At 47.5% G+C, this 16,118-nt stretch overlaps 6 protein-coding genes across 6 annotated transcripts; 1 reads left to right on the top strand and 5 right to left on the bottom strand.

The window, feature by feature from the left end:
• Positions 1–152: 152 nt before the first annotated feature.
• Positions 153–1,190, bottom strand: L228DRAFT_171931 (2-haloacid dehalogenase). The gene has a single exon (XM_018329496.1). The coding sequence runs from the start codon at positions 1,061–1,063 to the stop codon at positions 242–244; it is 822 nt and encodes a 273-aa protein (XP_018186978.1). The 5' UTR covers positions 1,064–1,190; the 3' UTR covers positions 153–241.
• A 1,577-nt stretch (positions 1,191–2,767) lies between these two features.
• L228DRAFT_249236 (hypothetical protein) lies at positions 2,768–7,566 on the top strand. Its single transcript, XM_018333052.1, has 3 exons — positions 2,768–2,977; positions 3,063–6,256; positions 6,327–7,566. Exons 2-3 carry the CDS (start codon positions 3,211–3,213, stop codon positions 7,220–7,222), a joined length of 3,942 nt encoding a protein of 1,313 aa, XP_018186977.1. The 5' UTR covers positions 2,768–2,977; positions 3,063–3,210; the 3' UTR covers positions 7,223–7,566.
• Positions 7,337–10,013, bottom strand: L228DRAFT_249233 (GroES-like protein). Its single transcript, XM_018333051.1, has 5 exons — positions 9,653–10,013; positions 9,267–9,354; positions 8,255–8,989; positions 7,821–8,059; positions 7,337–7,622 (listed from the first exon to the last, which is right to left on the bottom strand). The coding sequence occupies exons 1-5, from the start codon at positions 9,718–9,720 to the stop codon at positions 7,598–7,600; spliced, it is 1,155 nt and encodes a 384-aa protein (XP_018186976.1). The 5' UTR covers positions 9,721–10,013; the 3' UTR covers positions 7,337–7,597.
• Positions 10,014–10,798: 785 nt separating this feature from the next.
• On the bottom strand, positions 10,799–12,234 carry L228DRAFT_262438 (NAD dependent epimerase/dehydratase family protein; the record flags this gene model as incomplete). Its single annotated transcript, XM_018334421.1, has 4 exons — positions 10,799–11,494; positions 11,571–11,843; positions 11,907–12,146; positions 12,204–12,234. 4 exons carry the CDS (start codon positions 12,232–12,234, stop codon positions 10,839–10,841), a joined length of 1,200 nt encoding a protein of 399 aa, XP_018186975.1. The 3' UTR covers positions 10,799–10,838.
• Positions 12,235–12,889: 655 nt separating this feature from the next.
• On the bottom strand, positions 12,890–14,476 carry L228DRAFT_249232 (cytochrome c mitochondrial import factor). Its single transcript, XM_018333050.1, has one exon. The coding sequence runs from the start codon at positions 14,420–14,422 to the stop codon at positions 13,256–13,258; it is 1,167 nt and encodes a 388-aa protein (XP_018186974.1). The 5' UTR covers positions 14,423–14,476; the 3' UTR covers positions 12,890–13,255.
• A 234-nt stretch (positions 14,477–14,710) lies between these two features.
• L228DRAFT_249231 (hypothetical protein) lies at positions 14,711–16,032 on the bottom strand. The gene is made up of 2 exons (XM_018333049.1): positions 15,575–16,032; positions 14,711–15,513 (listed from the first exon to the last, which is right to left on the bottom strand). Exons 1-2 carry the CDS (start codon positions 15,923–15,925, stop codon positions 14,827–14,829), a joined length of 1,038 nt encoding a protein of 345 aa, XP_018186973.1. The 5' UTR covers positions 15,926–16,032; the 3' UTR covers positions 14,711–14,826.
• Between the last annotated feature and the right edge of the window lie 86 nt (positions 16,033–16,118).

The following is a 16,118-nucleotide window of genomic DNA, read 5'->3' as shown; positions in this document are numbered from 1 at the left end:
TTCGGGAGGTGATTGAGATATTGCGCCACATCTTGCATTGACACCTGAGCAATTTTGCATGCATGCATCCATGTATGCAAGATGCAAAGATCCACACTGGCTGGCGGACAGCCCATGGACTTGGGCTCGACAAGAAGGCCAAAAGCCGAGGTTATTGATTTTCCAAAACAACGTCATCCCATTTCCCGAATGCCATCTCTTTGATGCTCCATGGTAGGAAAAGGCTTGCAGACCGAGCATATTAGAATGAGGCGCTTTTGGGAAGCCGTTCTCGCTCAATGCCGAAGCGTTCAGCAACGGTCAGAAAGCCAGCTTCGTCCAGCGTGACCCACATATCCACATAATTCGCTCGTTTTGCCTCATCTATCTCTTCACGGGACCACCCTTCTTCATGTTCTCGCTCTACATAAACGGTCTGATACCCGCACGCTTTGGCAGCTTTCAGGTCATAGAGATGCGCTGCTACCATTGCACACTGCTCCGGCGCCAGGCCAAGTCGAATGGCTGCTTCCTTGTAGACTTTTGGCTGCGGCTTATAGGCTTGGAAAAGTTCCGCGCTGAAGATGTGTGTAAACTCTAGTCCAGCATGTGTCGTAAGTTCCTGTAGCAGACTGAGATTACCATTCGAGAGCGTGCAGGTCGTAAATACTTTGTTGAGATGCTGCAGCCCTACGGCACTATCGGGCCAAGCATCCAGACGATGCCACATCAAGCTGATCTCTTGCAAATCTTCTTCAGGCCAAAGTCCCTCCAGCCCTCGTGACTTGAGCAGCTCTCGCAACGAGGAAAGATAGTGTTCGTCTACAGTAATAAATGTCCCGCCGGGATCATGGCTACTTGTGAAGACCTTGTATGTGTTTCGCCATTCCTCTGCAAAGTCCGCCCAGTCGGTCAGACCCATGGTCGAGGCCCGCAAGCGCACTGTCGATGGCAGAGACGCAGTCGCAGAGGAAAGCGTTGAATGGCATTTGGATGATAGTTCCCGCACCACAGTCACCCGCCAGTCCACGACGGTCCCGAATACATCGAATAAGAGGGCTTTAGGGGGGTTTGATAAAGACATGTTATGGATGTAGTGGCTTTCTTGTTCCTTTCCTTGTTTCCTTGCTCTCTTTTTAAAGTATACAGAAATAATATGAATGAGTATGCCGGATCTTGTAAACAAAAAAGTTCTAAATATCACGTGGGGCCGAGAGATGTAGCATTGGAGTTCGAGTAATGTTGATGGTGGTAGCGGAGATGATGACAATACAATGAAAAAAAAAAGCTTCAGGATTCTTTATTGGCGATGCGATGATAAGGGTGTGCAGTTGAGGTGATGGGTAGTAATCCCCCGCGCTGGAGAGGCATTTACGGGGTAGGGGGGATGATATTCGTAATAATTTGTCAGTGCTTGGGAGAAGGTAGAATACATCACTATTGTGTTTTGATAGTTTTGGGCGAGCTACGAAAGTATATACTGTATACCGACAAGACGTCATCTTTCGTGGTTGGCTCTGGCTCAGTTGATCCATCAATGGACCACGTGAAATTCTTCTTTGGGGAAGCAAAGCTAATAATTGTAGTATTGTGGTATGGTCTTCAGAATTGCACATGTACTCTGTAAAAGCATTGGCTGAGACATGATTCTCGAATAGTCAAGTCCAACAGGAAGACGTAATCAGTCCTCGTGCTCTTCCCTTTGTACAGAAGCACCCTTGCTTGCACCTATAGGTGGCACCCTGTACGGAGTATAATAGGTCCTTTTCAGCACGTGTCTCGGCAGCGTTTAAAGGGGAAAAAAAAAGGAATACACACAACAAGAGCCAAGGTCAGCAGATAGTAATTGATCCTAGCAGAGAAATTATTCCAAAGATTCTATAGAATGAGTGCAGGTTAATTTATCAATCACGATGATCATGACTATCTTCTGCAAAGGAGCAATCTCCTCCCGGGACGGCCATGATAATTAGGGGCCAATGAACCAACAGGGTCTTAGACGGCGGACCTTAACTAATTTAAGCCGAAACGCGCTACGGTAGTTAGTGTGTTTCCCGACGACGAAGCAAATAAGATTTGCTCGACCACGAGCAAACAACACATTTGTTCCTACCAACTTCCCACTGGGCGTTGACCATCCAATCAATCCCCAATTCAATAGCCTCTCTGGAATCTAAAGACGCTTTTGTTTTCTGGTGCTTTTGATTTGGTCCTGCAATTATAGAAAAGAAAAACAAAAGAGTGGAGCATCTTTGGGCTGGTTTTGAGCAATGGCCTTTTTTCCATTTGGACTGTACTCGTACAGAGTATGCAATCGCACACGCAGATCATTCGCGTCTGATTTACTACTGTATTGTCCCGTACTTTGGCCCTTGCCCAGTTAAGCCTGTCTCCACTGTGGCGCCGACATTTGTTATTTTACTGCCATTATAACGTTTATTTCCCACGTCGTCGGTCAGCTGTAACGATGATCCTGGTTGACATCCGAAATGGACCGATGCACAATCGGTTTAGGAGTAGGGACCGCTGAACGTGCGGTGGAGGGAGAGCACTTACTCGTGTTCCCTCCCGCCTTCGAAGCCCCTTTTCCCCTCCATCGTTGGTTGTACAAGGACTGGGCTATCAACCAGCCAGCAGCAAATTTTGAGTCGGTGGAGTCGAGGCGTTCGATCCCGCTCGTCTCCCCCGACTGCAGCCAATTGAGCCGATGGGACGTGCTTATGTAGGTGCCGTTCCGGTGTCTGTGCCTCGCCTGTCTCTCTGCGCTATGTTCGCGCTGTGCTATGATCATCGTCGCTCTTTTATTACTGTATTATTTTTTCGTCTTTAATGATGGTGACGCCGATTGCGATGCTCACGAGCATCGAGCGGGCAGCTTTCAATGCCTGATATTCGAGTGACTCTTTTTGCGCCTCGCCTTGAAGCTTCATTGTCCGATATCGTCATCTTCATGCACAGAACGAGACGCACATATCCAATTTGCCCCCTTAATATATAGGTGCGAAATGATCCGGGGAAAGAGCCTTGACGACTCGGTTTAAAATCGCGTCATGGACAATGTATGACTGACCTTTTTGATACAGTCTCTCCTCCAAAGATCGTACACCCTAATTATTCTCTACATCAAGAAATAATGTCTAATTCCTTCCCGTTGCGTTGAAAAATATATCTTAATAATTATCGAAAAGCGCACATACATCATATGATAAGCTCTGGACTCGGTCTCACAAGATGGATAATGAAAAGACAGCACGACACCTCGCTTCTGACCTACAAAATGAGGAGGGTCTGGAAAAGGAATCTGATCAGACGCCTCGGCGTTCGTCAATTGTCAGAACTCCTTCGCCCGAGTTCCGATCGAGCCGGCGATTGTCCAGTAATAGAGCAATTGTCGCATCGCCAATCGAAGCAAAAGACGATCGAATATCTATCCTAGATCCGCGCCGATTTACACCCACGCTGCATGCGTCCCTCGTGGCCGAAATATTATCTCTGCGACGTGACAATGAATCCAAAAACGATTTCATATACAATCTAGAGACTACGCTGCAACAGTCCAAAATCGAAAATGATACTATGAGTGGCAACCTTGCACATAATGCTCAAGAGAAACGATCACTGCTACGTCAGCTGCAGCTTCTGGAAGGCGGCACGTCGTCTGCAATGGAGACACTTGTGAAGGAACGGGATGAGGCAAACGATAGCATTACGGAGATTAAAAAGCGTCTAGACACCTATCAGAAAAAGATAAAACACCAGGAAGAAGATGCAAACAGGACTCAAAAGCTCTGGGAGAAAGACAAGGACCGTTGGGATGCACAAAGGCGCTTGCTCGAGCAGAGAGTACACATTGCCGAAGGACGACTAAAGGCGGTGGTCGAAGAAATAGATTCTCAACAGCTCCATGATCAGTCACCCTATTTAGGAGACGAACATGATGCGGATGGACATTCTACAAAGATGAACCGGGCTATCGATCAAGCCCGCAACAGAGAAAGCATCCGATCCCTAGAATCTGCCAATGAACGGCCAACTAGTTCTGCGAGCAGCAAATTGGGAGACAAAGTCTATACGAATCGCTTTAGTTTAGCGACTGCACTCTATGCCAATGAAGGCAGCCAGCTTAGCGGGCTAAGTCTGGCGGATGAACTTAACTTCTCGGGTGATGAAGAAGAGGCAACTGGAGATCTAATGCCTTCACCCACAAAGAGTCTGAGGGATTCTCGGCAATGGTATACCCAGGATGAAAGTGCAATGAGAGCTCTTGCGCTGAGCAAAGAGCCCATGAGCCCAACGCGTCCTGCTTTTGACACTGGTCATGACGCCCCACCGACTCCGCCAGCAGAGGGCGAAAGGAGCCGTGGATCTCATACAAATTACAGAGACGCCAGCGTTCAGGTTTCACCGCCGCCTTCTCCCCCTCTTCCCGCATCTGAATCATTTGGAGTTCAAGTTTCCGATGGAGATGGGCCAATACATAACCATTTAGACGGCATCTCTGGGCAAGAAACCGCAAATGACTCTGCAAAATACGCGCCTGCATCCATGGCATCTGTTGCGTCACAAACTACAGAGTCGTCTCAAGTGGCAATGACATCCTCTCAAACGCAAACGATCCAATGGGAAGAACTGCTGCTTGAACGAATAGAAGATGCCAAATCCCAAGTGGAGTCTGTCGCTATTCAGACCGAGGAAACGGAAACTCTGGCAAAGACCGATCAGCAAAAGCCGCCACCGACACCTATATCCATCCCATCGATTGCTGTGCACCCCCCTCTGTCTTCGCCCACATCACCCAAGGAGAGCATATTGCCACCGCAGTATAAGAGCTTTGGTTGTCAGGCTGAGAACGCGCCAATTTCTTCTTCTTACACCTCGTCCTACGCCCAGACAGACATCATACGAGTACTGGACGGCCGAATAAAGCTTCCACCCCATCTTCTGCCTTCTGCTATTTCATCTATTCCACCGACACCAAGATCTGAAGAAAGGAACTCCAGAAGCTCGTTCACCCCTGTACCTGGTCACGCACCGGCAGACACCGTCAAAAAGAGCCTCAAACATTTATCCAGCAGTACCTTGACGTCCTCTCCTCCTCCCTTACCACGCTATAGACATGACATCTATCCTGGAAACAATGACAGTGGTCCACTTGACAATGACAATCTGCATGGTCCAAAACTTCCTTTTCGCTCCAGCAGTTTATTTGCTGGTTTTGACCCGCCGAGCTCGGATGAAGTTTTTGACTTCTCCGATATTGAGTCCAGCGACGACGAATTCGCAACTGCCCTCTCACCTCCGATGCATTATTCGAGAGCTAATCGTCCCAGTTTGAATGTGCTGAAAAAAGGAACAGGGAGCCACAACGAAAAAGGGTCGCCCGATACCCTACCCTCTTTCATCAAGGCGGATATATCGGCAGTACATCGGGGGCCCCTCGATGAAAAATCGCACAATTCAGGGGCAACCGATTCTCTGCAGAACTCGGGGCTGACGGCGCGGCCGAAGATTCCTAGGCGATCGAGGATTGCATCCAGCAGGATGTTCTTGCGTTCACCAAAGGACGCCAGAGCCGAGGGCAGTACAAGAAGCGGTGATAATGTTGGCCTTCAGAGTGCCAAGGAACATGCTCCTCCGATCCCGGTCCCTGTAAGATCGAGTTCTAGAAAAACTTCCAGTCTCAGCGATCGCTCGAGTCCGACGCCACGCCATGACCATCACTTTCTTGCTTCCCTGCAGAATAATGATGGGGAGACAACCGGATTGACCAGAAATAATTTGAGGAAAATGAGGTTGGTGGCAGCTATACAGGAGACAGAACAAGAAAAGCAACCTTTCGGCTTATCTGCTCCGGCATTTTCGTCTCCTTCCGCGGCTTCAGACAGCCTTGATCTGCCACCATTGCCAAACGATGAGGTCACTTATCCTGGCAAAGCAAGCAAAGGCACGCATCGGCCTTTGCATCGGCGACAACCATCGAATCACACTTTGACCACTGCTCAAAGCTCTGTGCCAAGTTCTAACCAGCAAACGGGCGTGGTTGACGCCATTGCACAAACCATGGTGGGTGAATGGATGTGGAAATACGTTCGGAGAAGAAAGTCCTTTGGCGTTGCAGACACATCTTCCGCGGGGGCTGATGGGCGAGGTGGTGATGCGCACAATGGGGTGAGACATAAGCGTTGGGTGTGGCTGGCGCCGTATGAGCGCTCCGTGATGTGGAGCAGCAAACAACCAGTGTCTGGCGCAGCCCTGATGGGAAAGAGTGGTCGAAAATGTAAGATCTCTTAACCTGCCTCTTGCTCTTCTTCCTTTTTTTGTTTCCGCTTTTAACGAAATCGTTGCAGTGGTCATTCAATCAGTTCTCGACGTCAAGGACGACTCCCCCGCTCCCAAGGATGCTGGAACGGATCACTTGTTCAATCGCTCGATTCTCATCCTCACACCTGCCCGCGCATTGAAATTTACGGCCGTGTCAAAGGAACGTCATTACGTCTGGCTCACGGCGCTGTCGTTTCTCAGCCATGCAAGCCAAACTGGCAACGAGATTGCGCGTATTCCACCGCCGCCAATTCCCAAGCAAGAAATCCCTGTCCCTCAAAAGCCCCCAGCGGCCACACTTCGTCGTAATCCAATCCGCGACTCCATCCGAATCGCAAAAAGCAAAGCCCGGCCAGCGCTCCCGGCGGCTGCACGCAACCGAGCCCCGCACCCAATGCCGATCCAGGAGTCAGAAGCAGAGACGACGACTGCCGTGAATGAGCCTTCTCTGGATGCTGCATCTCCCCCTGCAGTGCCACGGGTCTCAAAGCACGGTAGGAAGCGGAGCACCACCGGACCGCGTTTACCTCCTCCTCCTTCGGCACCGTTCCGCAGCTTCTCATATAATCCAAGCATCACCTCGGCCCAAAGCATCAGGACCACAACGTCCTCTTCGGAAGTGCAAAGAGCGCCCTCCTTTGCCACGAGCGGGCCGAGTCTTTACGGCGAAAAGGTTTCCGAGGGAGGCGATGTAGCCGGGAGAAACTTTTTCGAAGCAATAGGAACCGTGCGAATGGAAGCATTTGTCGAAAGCACAACGGGAGAACCTCCGCGTGGCGGCGGTACACAGGACGACATGGTCTCAGCTAGTTTCCGCCGCGGCCACCTACGAAGAACAAGGGAGGGCCTGGGATACGCAGATTTTCAGCTTCCTGACCTTCATCGAGATAGTGGTCTACCAGATCCTTTTCAGGAATTCTAAAAATCTCATGACTAGCAGGCTCAATCAATCAATCGATGTGGAGAGTGACGAGGCTCTATACCCACCACAGAGCTAACAATTGGTTTTTGGCGTAAATGAAGATACAATTTTCGCATTTCATTCCTGTGGATGATAATTTGCCTTGTACCCGTTTGAATTTTAGGTACCGTATATATTCCGTCTTGGTAAACCATCACTTTTCATCACAATACACTCCACCCCACCAGCTGCTAGCACCGTCCCCTATACTTATCAATCTCGCCCTTTCTTTTTTCGCATAGACTTGTACCATATTATCTCGCACTACCTACCTTCACACCGTATCGATTTCATTCCGGTCCTCTATCTTTTTTTTTCCCCTTCTCTCTTTTTTCTTCAAAGTCCTGGCGTATCGGCGATCCTAGACACGGTTTTTATATCCCATTAATACCATTTCATTTTCTTTTTCGTTTTACTTTCTTCATTTCCCTCCCCCCGGCCCCCCACCTCCATGGTAATTGTATGAAATGAAACGGGACAAGAAAAGGAAAAGAAAAACATAAAACATAAATCATAAAATAATAAAAACATAAAAACATAAATCATAAAAAAAACTCACCTAAACACAAACTTGGCATTACCACGCCCACTCGTCCGATTCATCAACTGCTTCAATGCCCCCTCCACGCCGTGTAATCCCTGCGGCACGACCTCGTACGGATGGCCCGAGAATCGCTTTTGCTGCAATAGTTTTGCGAACATGTTTGCCCAGACGTAGCCAAAATCGCGAGCCCCGAATTCCTTGTCTTCATGCACGCAGCCTACCCAGATTTGTCTCGCCAGTGCGAGTTTCTTTGCCTATTTTCTTTATGTTACTGTTGTTCTTTTGTCACTTGTCTTTCTTACTTATATCACGATTCGTGGTTCCAGCTCCCCCCTTTTTTTCTTTCTCTTTTTTCCCCTTGAAACTTGAGGGGAAGGGGGAACGGCGTGGGTGGAGGGAAAGGGACAACTTGAAACTTTGGGAGGAACTAAGGGGGGGAGGGGGCATACAGTCAAATTCGCCTTCTGCGCCTCTGTGATGCCCGTCGTGCACACATATCTCCCCACGCCCGGTTCCAGGACGGACGAGAGATAGTCTGTACTCGCAGTCGAGTTGCTCGCGTCAAACACATGCCGCACTTTATTCGTTGTGTGGCCTGTCGCGCCGCTCGCTCCCGTCGCGTTAGCCACGGCGGCGACAATGTCCTCTCTGATCGTCGCGCTGCGGTAATCGAGCACCACCGCGTCTCGTTCGCCGCCTAGCAGCTGCGTTTTGACATAGTCTGAAGACGCCCCTGCGACGGCGATGATGGGCGAGATGGACGGGTGGAGCTTTGCGAGCTTGATGGCGAATGAGCCGACGGATGTGGATGCGCCGTTGATGATCAGTGGAATTTTTGAGGAACTGGCTTTTTGTCCTTTTTCCCTTCCTCCGCCTTGTCCTTGGAGTGACGCCGTCTCGTCTAGGACATCCTCCCACGGCTGCGGAAGCTTGAGTAGTCGAAAGAGTCCGACGGCAGCGGTGTACGCTGCGAGTGGAATGGTCGCGGCTTCTTCAAAGCTGACGTGGTCCGGGATGCGGAAGACCGTGTCCTTGCTCACGACGGTGTATTCGGCATATGTTTCCCCCAAGGTGTCCATTTGATGGAACCCCGCGACGCGGTCGCCGATGCGGAACCCGCTGACGTTTTTGCCGGTGGCGTGGATGGTTCCTGCTGCGTCGTCGCCTTGGTTGAGTTGGACGTTCTTTTGCCGTTTAGTCAGAATGATTTCTCTACTGCATATGTATGTGTTTTTTTCTTCTTCCTGAAGTTGACGTTTTGGTTCTCCAGCTGCATGTCAATAGGCCTTTTATGTGCAAAAAGATACTCCACGCAGGTACTCATATTAGGAAAAAATGAGACACAATGGGGATTGTGGAACACAGGAGACACAGAATCCAAGATAATCAAAAGCACGAAGCCGAGATAAAGTCAAAAATAAAAAGTAAAAGAAAAGGGGAAGAAAAGAAACGGTACTATACAAAATAGTTAGGAGCGGGATGTTTCCAGTCTTTAGGATTTGCTCCGGCCACGGCCACTTTGATAATGACTTGGTCGTCATTGCATGTTCTATACTAGTTAGCCATAATCTTTCGGTTTTGCATGGGCTTTCGAATCAGCAGATTCGAATTAGCAGAAGGAATATCCTCTTTCTCTCCGAGCTTAGATAAGGGTCTGCGAACTCGTGTGTGCTTGTAACGTATGCATCTCCCACTTCTTCTTTATCTTCTCTCATTCTCTTTCTGTCCTCTTGAATCACCATGTCATATTACGTAGGAAAGAGAAAACTGTGGGAAAAAGTAATTTGAACATCAAATGCGTGGGAACATATGATGTGCTGAATAGTAGACAACAGACTCATACGTACGGCGGATCAATGTCCTCCAATTTAGTTTCCAAGTGCGGCGGTTCGGATATCACAATGAGGTTCTTCATCTTTTCGTTCTCTCTTATTCACTTTTTGTTTTTAGCTCTTTTTTAACTCTTCAAGATGAATTGATGATTAGTGACGCGTATTGACGATTAGAGTGCTAATGAATAGGTATTTGACTTGGCGGGTGACTTTAGATGTAATCCGTTTGCGGAACTGCCCTGCCAGCCTGATGCTGTTGTGTAATTAGTGTAAAAGAGACTGCCGACGGTTGGCCTTGCTGCAGACAATAACTAATTCTCGATAGATCGCAGCCGTATATATTTGTGATATAATCCTTATGAACAACGTGGCTGCGTGGTGGATATAAATAAGATGGCAAGAAGCGATGTCTGTAGGGCGTGATAGGGTTTATATACCCGCCGTACTCCGTACATCCTCACATCAACACGTACTTAATGACGGTTTACGTCTGGTCGTTATCGAAATATGTGGATTTACAGGATCAAAGGTATTGCGTTATATTGTTTATTAAGCAGATATTGTGATTACTTATACAGCTATATATAATTGACGATTTGATTGATTGGATATGGTTGTACACCTTGCGGTACACTGCCGTCACTGTTGGTTAAGCTCGGGATTTGCGACTCGGGATTCGGGGATTCGGGGCCCATTGTTTGCAAGCTGACAATAGCATGGCAGCGCAACAGAAAGACAGCGTGATGGTGCAAAGCCGCAAATAATGGAATACAGCAGAACATGGATGTAGGGCAGCGTAGCAGAGCTGGTATGATTTCCACATATCATATTATGCCCAAGAAGTATAGCCAGTCCTGAGGTGGTGATTGTGGATGAATACCGTTCAATGTACGAGTGAAGAGGGCAGGGCGTGGAGAGTAAGCATGTGTAGTATGAGAACTGATCGTCTGGTTATGCCAGTTGGTAATGAGTTGATAACAATAGAAGAAGCAGGAAATGCACTACAATGATAGATGCATTGTAGGGCATAAACTGGACTTGAATATCTGTCAGGCCATTTTAAGCACCATTTTCCACCAAATCTTCCAGCCGATACAATCTTGTTCGGATGAAGAACCCGTAATGCTGCATGAGTATTTCATGAAAGAATTAATTATTACTACCTCACTATTAATGGTCTAAGCGGTCCATATTAGACCAGCTAAAACTTTGGCAAGATCTTTTCATCAGCCAAATCATCCAAACTCTCAGATAATGAATCCCAAGTATCATAATAACCAGTCCAGCCAAGTTTCCTCGCCTTTGTCATGTTGATAACCACATCAGAATTCTTACCCAAGACGAAATTGAGGAAGAGCCATGTTGCCTTGTCAAAAGCGTCCTTGTCGAGTCCGTGCCGTGCGACAACCGTATCCCAGGCTTTCTTCACCTCGGGTCTCTGCGCCCATTTCGTCAAGTCAACCTTCATTATCAGTTTTCCACGGTAGATGCGATCGACGATGCCCATCTCGGCCGCTTGATCAGCAATAGGGGGTCTCTCAATCAACTCCACTTCATTTTCCACGCCTGCTTTCAAGCTGAATTGTTTTGCAGGAATATGCACGCCAAACTTCGTCGCAACTTTTGGCCACAGCGTTTGCCATGACTGCACGTCACCGTTCACCACGTTAAAGTTCTCATTGGCGCATTTAGGTTCGAGTGCTGCCCAGAGGCAGAATTGCGCATGCAGTTGAGAATAGGTGAAGCAGTCAAATCCCGTGTAGAGATCCGGATTACCGGGGAAAATAAAAGGCTCTTTGAGTTCTTTGGTTACTGTGGCATATATGCCAAGTGCGGTGGCAAAGTTCATAAAATTACCTGTCCAGCGAAGGTGAGCCAGTGAGTCTTTGTTTCACAAAACAAAGCCAAACTTTTCTGTAGAATATTTACGCACCCTTTGCCACTCCAATAACAACATTGGGATACGTCACGACCCAGTCCCACCCTTTACCTTTCGACTTTGTCCTCAATGCTTCTTGCTGTCGATAATAGAAGTTCGGTGGTCGGCCTGATCCTTTGACTTCTGGGTCCGATTCTTCCATGGGATTTTTAGCAGGGCCCAGGTGAAGGCCATATTGTTTAGCCCCGGTGGTCAGAATAACTCGTTTCAGTTTCTTCTCTGCACCAGTCATGGACAGGGCTTCAAGGAAGTTCTCGAGCATCGCCCCTGAAGTGCCACAATATCAGCAAGAATCCTTGACCTTAATGTAACAAGTCTGATAATACCTACCATTTGTGTCCCAATTCTCCTGCTCAGAATCCTTTTGGAGGTAGGCAGTGAAGAACAAATACTCCGCCTCTATGCCTTGGAGCTGCTTGGCAAGCTCCTGCGGCCCCGCTTGCAGATCAATCCGACCATGCTGAACGTTGGACGGGTAGTCTTCTTTCTGGCTTCTAGAAAGCGCATAAACAGTTTGCCATTTTTGAGGATCTTTTCCAAGGGCGAACACAATCTCTCGCCCCAGGATTCCTTATAACCATCGTATCAGCTTTCGTGTGTTGGGGGAAACGAGCAACGATGTCATACCTGTAGCTCCCGTAACAATTGCCGAAGGCATGCTTATCGATAAGAATGTTTGGAGAAAGGAAAGTGTTCACCGTTAGTTATATTGGAACCCCAGAGGTTACTCTCTTTTGAAATTGATATATTATAAACCAATGTAATCTTGACAATGTTCATATCATTCAATATAATTTAAAGGATGACGTTTTTGCACGTCAATGTCCCATTTCTTACACTTTCCCTCTTAAGTATGATCTAGTACTTTTCCGTCATATGTCTAGCGATTGATATCTGAAAACACCACGCTTTATACAATACTAGCCAAGATATTCAAAAAGTGAACGCAACTGATAAATTGGTAGCCTGGACAATAACTGATATAATTGAAATTCCCATGCATTTAAAAAATTTAATATTAGTATAAAACTTCTTAGTAAGTTTAACACAAGCTGAAAGGAGACATAATTATGTGTCTATTTCCTCGAAAATACTAAATCGCTCTTGAGTTCAAAAATAATTAAATAAATAAACGTTCCTTTGCTAATAGTTCTATTAGCTACTACGATATGGCTTAAGAGAGTTGGAGACAATACTTTTTTTGCTTCATATAAAACTGAAATCAACAATCCCAGAAATACAACCATCGAAAGCGGCTCTCCAGATATTGACAGTCGATCCATGGGAGAGTTACCATACGAAAAGGTGACTCTGTGGGTCTGTCAGCCGACAATTCGCTCGACTCCTACGGCGGCAAAGAAACGTTTACTGTGCGTACAGATCGTTCAGTCAGTCCAACCCTCGATGCCCTTATCTTGACTAGTCAAGCGTTCGCATGCAAATAATCAATTTGCCGTACAGATATAGCTTGGCTTCACACTATATAAAGCATGCATATACAAAGCGTACGTATGAAATATTGCTGACAGGTAATCTATAGATGCTTTGCAAGTATTGGGTATTTACAGGTTGGAAATAGTTGAGATTTGCCATTTCCTCGACAAAATGATAATGCTAATAAAAGAGGTGGCTACTGCGGAGATTCATCATCCGAAGAAACTGGGGCGACGAGCAGGATGCTAGAGTTTCCAGACACGCCAGTCTGATATAGGTAAACTCGACAGTAGACCGGCGAGAGGTCCTTGAACTTCTCGTCCACCTTCCCATAATTTGGGTCCGGCCAAGGCATTGATAAACCCCTCTGGTCCTGATACTAAGATCAGTTTTCTCTTCGAGGTGGCTGCTGCAACATCGACTGCGCTTTCTTTTGATGCGAGGGCAGCAGACACATTATCCGGACCGACATATGTGCCTTCCTCGTCAACAAAGTAATCGACTTTGACTTGTTTTGGATGCCCCTTCTTGAGTTCTTCAAGCTCCTGGACTAGGTAGCTTCTGTTAGAATCCGCAGCTGAAGCTTCGGGATCCTCCTTGCTAGGAGGAGATCGCCAAGGTATCCAAGACGCCTTTTTCGGAGGAGATTTAGTGTCGCTGACGCCTCCCACAACATCCTCTCTCCTTCTGTTTGCCCAGAGTATATGCAAGCGGGGCAAAGAGCCGTTCTCTGTAGTGCTTCTTGAAAACAGCGCCCGAGCTACCTGCAGAGCAGGAGCAATACCTGTGCCTCCGGCAATGAAGACCACGTCATCTGTCGTAGATGGAAGAGTAAATTCCAGTTTAGGTCCTCGGACATCAATAGAAGTACCAAGGCCGATCCGATGTAAATAGTTGGAGACTTCGCCCTTTTTCTCTCTGCGTATTAGGAAGCGTAATGTCTGTTCGTGGTCTCCGTCCCCCGACGGACTACTTGGAATAAGGGACGGCGGCAGAGGCGTGTAAGAACGGGCAATCTGGAGCTGTGGTTGCTTGAATTCAACGCTCCAGACGCCTTGTTTCCATAACTGCGCGTATGGATGATCGTTTTCATTCGTTCGTGATGAAGCCGGCGTCAGGGTAAAGATACTGCTCGTTGGCGAAACGGATTCTCTCCCAGTCAATGAAAAAGGGGTAAACGTTTCAGGATTTACTCCATCAGATCCTACTCCAAAGAATACCCTGTATGCAGATCCGATGCCAAAGCCAGTCGCAATAGTGACGAGGTAGGCAGGCCATCGTCGGCGTGCGCCAGTAGGAGTTGAGGTCGATTGTGCTCGAGATGGCGACGCCGCCAGTCCAATGCGCACATCTCTAGAACAACTGCGATATAATGATGGCCTAACCAGCCCAAATTGAATCAAGCTCCTCATCAGCCACGCCCCTAGCGATATGCAGTCACTGACAACTGTTTAAAATGTTTGAAGTGTAACTCGCGATATTCGTCACCAACATCGAAATCTTATCTTATCTGCATCAGATCAATCTTATCTAAATCCATGTCTTTCTAAACGCATGTGAAATGTGAAAATAGAAGAGAAGAAAAGGAAAGAAAAAGATTCTCAACTTTAATAGTTGGATATAAAAATATAATTTATAATAAGGAGTTAATTATAGAGAGAAGAGAAACTTTATATATATATAAAATACTGTTTTGGGATATCTAATGCTAGGGTTATCGAGGAAGCTCGAGTGGAGAATCTGTTTACACTCATACTGTACAAGAATTCAGGAAATTACACTGAATGCACCAAAAAGCAAAGCTTAGAAGTGTTTATCATAATCGCAGAGCCTCTCCACCTTTGCCGACGCCACCTCGAAAGAGCTCTGCAATGACTGATCCGTTCAAGACAGTCTCATTGACAATGCCTTCAACGTGCCCGGGCTCGACCCTTCCATACCAGATGCCCTTACCATCCATCGGATTGCTGGTTGATAGACCCTGTCGCAAAGTAGGTGGAATATAGATTATGACATTTCCCGCATACTTGTGTCCACCGATATGGCTGATTAGGCCCACTCTAGCCCTCGGCTTTCCGGACTGCGACGGTTTTTCCAAACCCTTGGGTACAGTTGCCTCTTCAACGACATCAAAACCCGCCACTTCAAGCTTCTCCTCAAACTCTGAGCGGAGTATAGGTCCAAGGATTCCACAACGTTCGTCTCTTCCACCGTGACCGCAAATGAGGACCACCAGTTCGTCAACGGCGCGTGCGCCGGGAAACTGATCCTGTAACGCTGGTTTTCTCATGAGATTTTGTCTTTGGTCTTCAGATGACATGATTTCGTGTGCAGGGTGTAGCTTCTCCGGGAGCAGAAAAGCTTGTGTGAAAGCTTTCATTGAGCCGTCTGTGAGGGAAACGGATGGAATGTAGCGAAAGCTCGGAAACAGATAAACAGAGCTTGCAGAGTTTGAAACCGAGGGGGCAAAAGACGAATTGGTAAGCATAATGTTATGGAATGGCTAAAGATTCCCAATGCCAATGTTAGCTAATATTCCAGCATGATAATGGTAGAAGACTGACGTTACTAAACGTGCCTCCACGCCCTAACAAGCTTTTCAATCCTCTTAGTAGAACAGCATCCTCCTCTTCTTCTGCTCTACTGGCCCAGTCATCTCTTCCGGTAGATATTAAGACTTGTTCTTGATATGCTGCTACGGTGTTGCTTAGCGGTCGTTTATAGTCAATGTCAAGCCCAGACGGCATTGGTGCGCATTGACATGTCGGTGACGGGCATTTCTCAATGACTGGAAAAGTCGGCGCCGGATGGCCCCTTGCTGCATGAGACCTTTTGAAAGAAGCCGTAATCGTCCGGAGATAACCAAGCGCCTTTCCCCAGGATGGCGCGTTAAGTGGTGTTGCTGGTAGAGGCATTGAACTGCCAAAAGAGTTGTCCGTCACCAAATTTTGGAGAGGCCAGTGCCGTCTTGAATGCCTACCCAGCGCGGAACGTGAGATCATCCTGGAGCCTTGGCCCTTGGCGCAGTTGTATCTAAATAATTTCCTGTCTTCTGTGCGTTATCATTTCTGGTGTTTACTTGCCCACCTCTCGGCAGTTCGGCGTTTT

This window comes from Xylona heveae (assembly GCF_001619985.1).
Source record: "Xylona heveae TC161 unplaced genomic scaffold L228scaffold_8, whole genome shotgun sequence".
NCBI classification, from domain to species: Eukaryota; Fungi; Ascomycota; class Xylonomycetes; order Xylonales; family Xylonaceae; genus Xylona; species Xylona heveae.
This window is presented reverse-complemented; position numbering and strand designations above follow the sequence as displayed.

What these genes read in the sequence shown, in the direction of transcription:
- L228DRAFT_171931 (XM_018329496.1), bottom strand. Translation starts at nt 1,063, where the DNA reads ATGTCTTTATCAAACCCCCCTAAAGCCCTCTTATTCGATGTATTCGGG.
- L228DRAFT_249236 (XM_018333052.1), top strand. Translation starts at nt 3,211, where the DNA reads ATGGATAATGAAAAGACAGCACGACACCTCGCTTCTGACCTACAAAAT. An exon ending in GGGAAAGAGTGGTCGAAAAT is followed by an intron (nt 6,257 to 6,326) that starts GTAAGATCTCTT and finishes AAATCGTTGCAG; the next exon opens with TGGTCATTCAATCAGTTCTC.
- L228DRAFT_249233 (XM_018333051.1), bottom strand. Translation starts at nt 9,720, where the DNA reads ATGAAGAACCTCATTGTGATATCCGAACCGCCGCACTTGGAAACTAAA. An exon ending in TTGGAGGACATTGATCCGCC is followed by an intron (nt 9,355 to 9,652) that starts GTACGTATGAGT and finishes TAACTAGTATAG; the next exon opens with AACATGCAATGACGACCAAG. An exon ending in CGCAGAAGGCGAATTTGACT is followed by an intron (nt 8,060 to 8,254) that starts GTATGCCCCCTC and finishes TAAAGAAAATAG; the next exon opens with GCAAAGAAACTCGCACTGGC.
- L228DRAFT_249232 (XM_018333050.1), bottom strand. Translation starts at nt 14,422, where the DNA reads ATGAGGAGCTTGATTCAATTTGGGCTGGTTAGGCCATCATTATATCGC.
- L228DRAFT_249231 (XM_018333049.1), bottom strand. Translation starts at nt 15,925, where the DNA reads ATGCCTCTACCAGCAACACCACTTAACGCGCCATCCTGGGGAAAGGCG. An exon ending in GTGGAGGCACGTTTAGTAAC is followed by an intron (nt 15,514 to 15,574) that starts GTCAGTCTTCTA and finishes GGGAATCTTTAG; the next exon opens with CCATTCCATAACATTATGCT.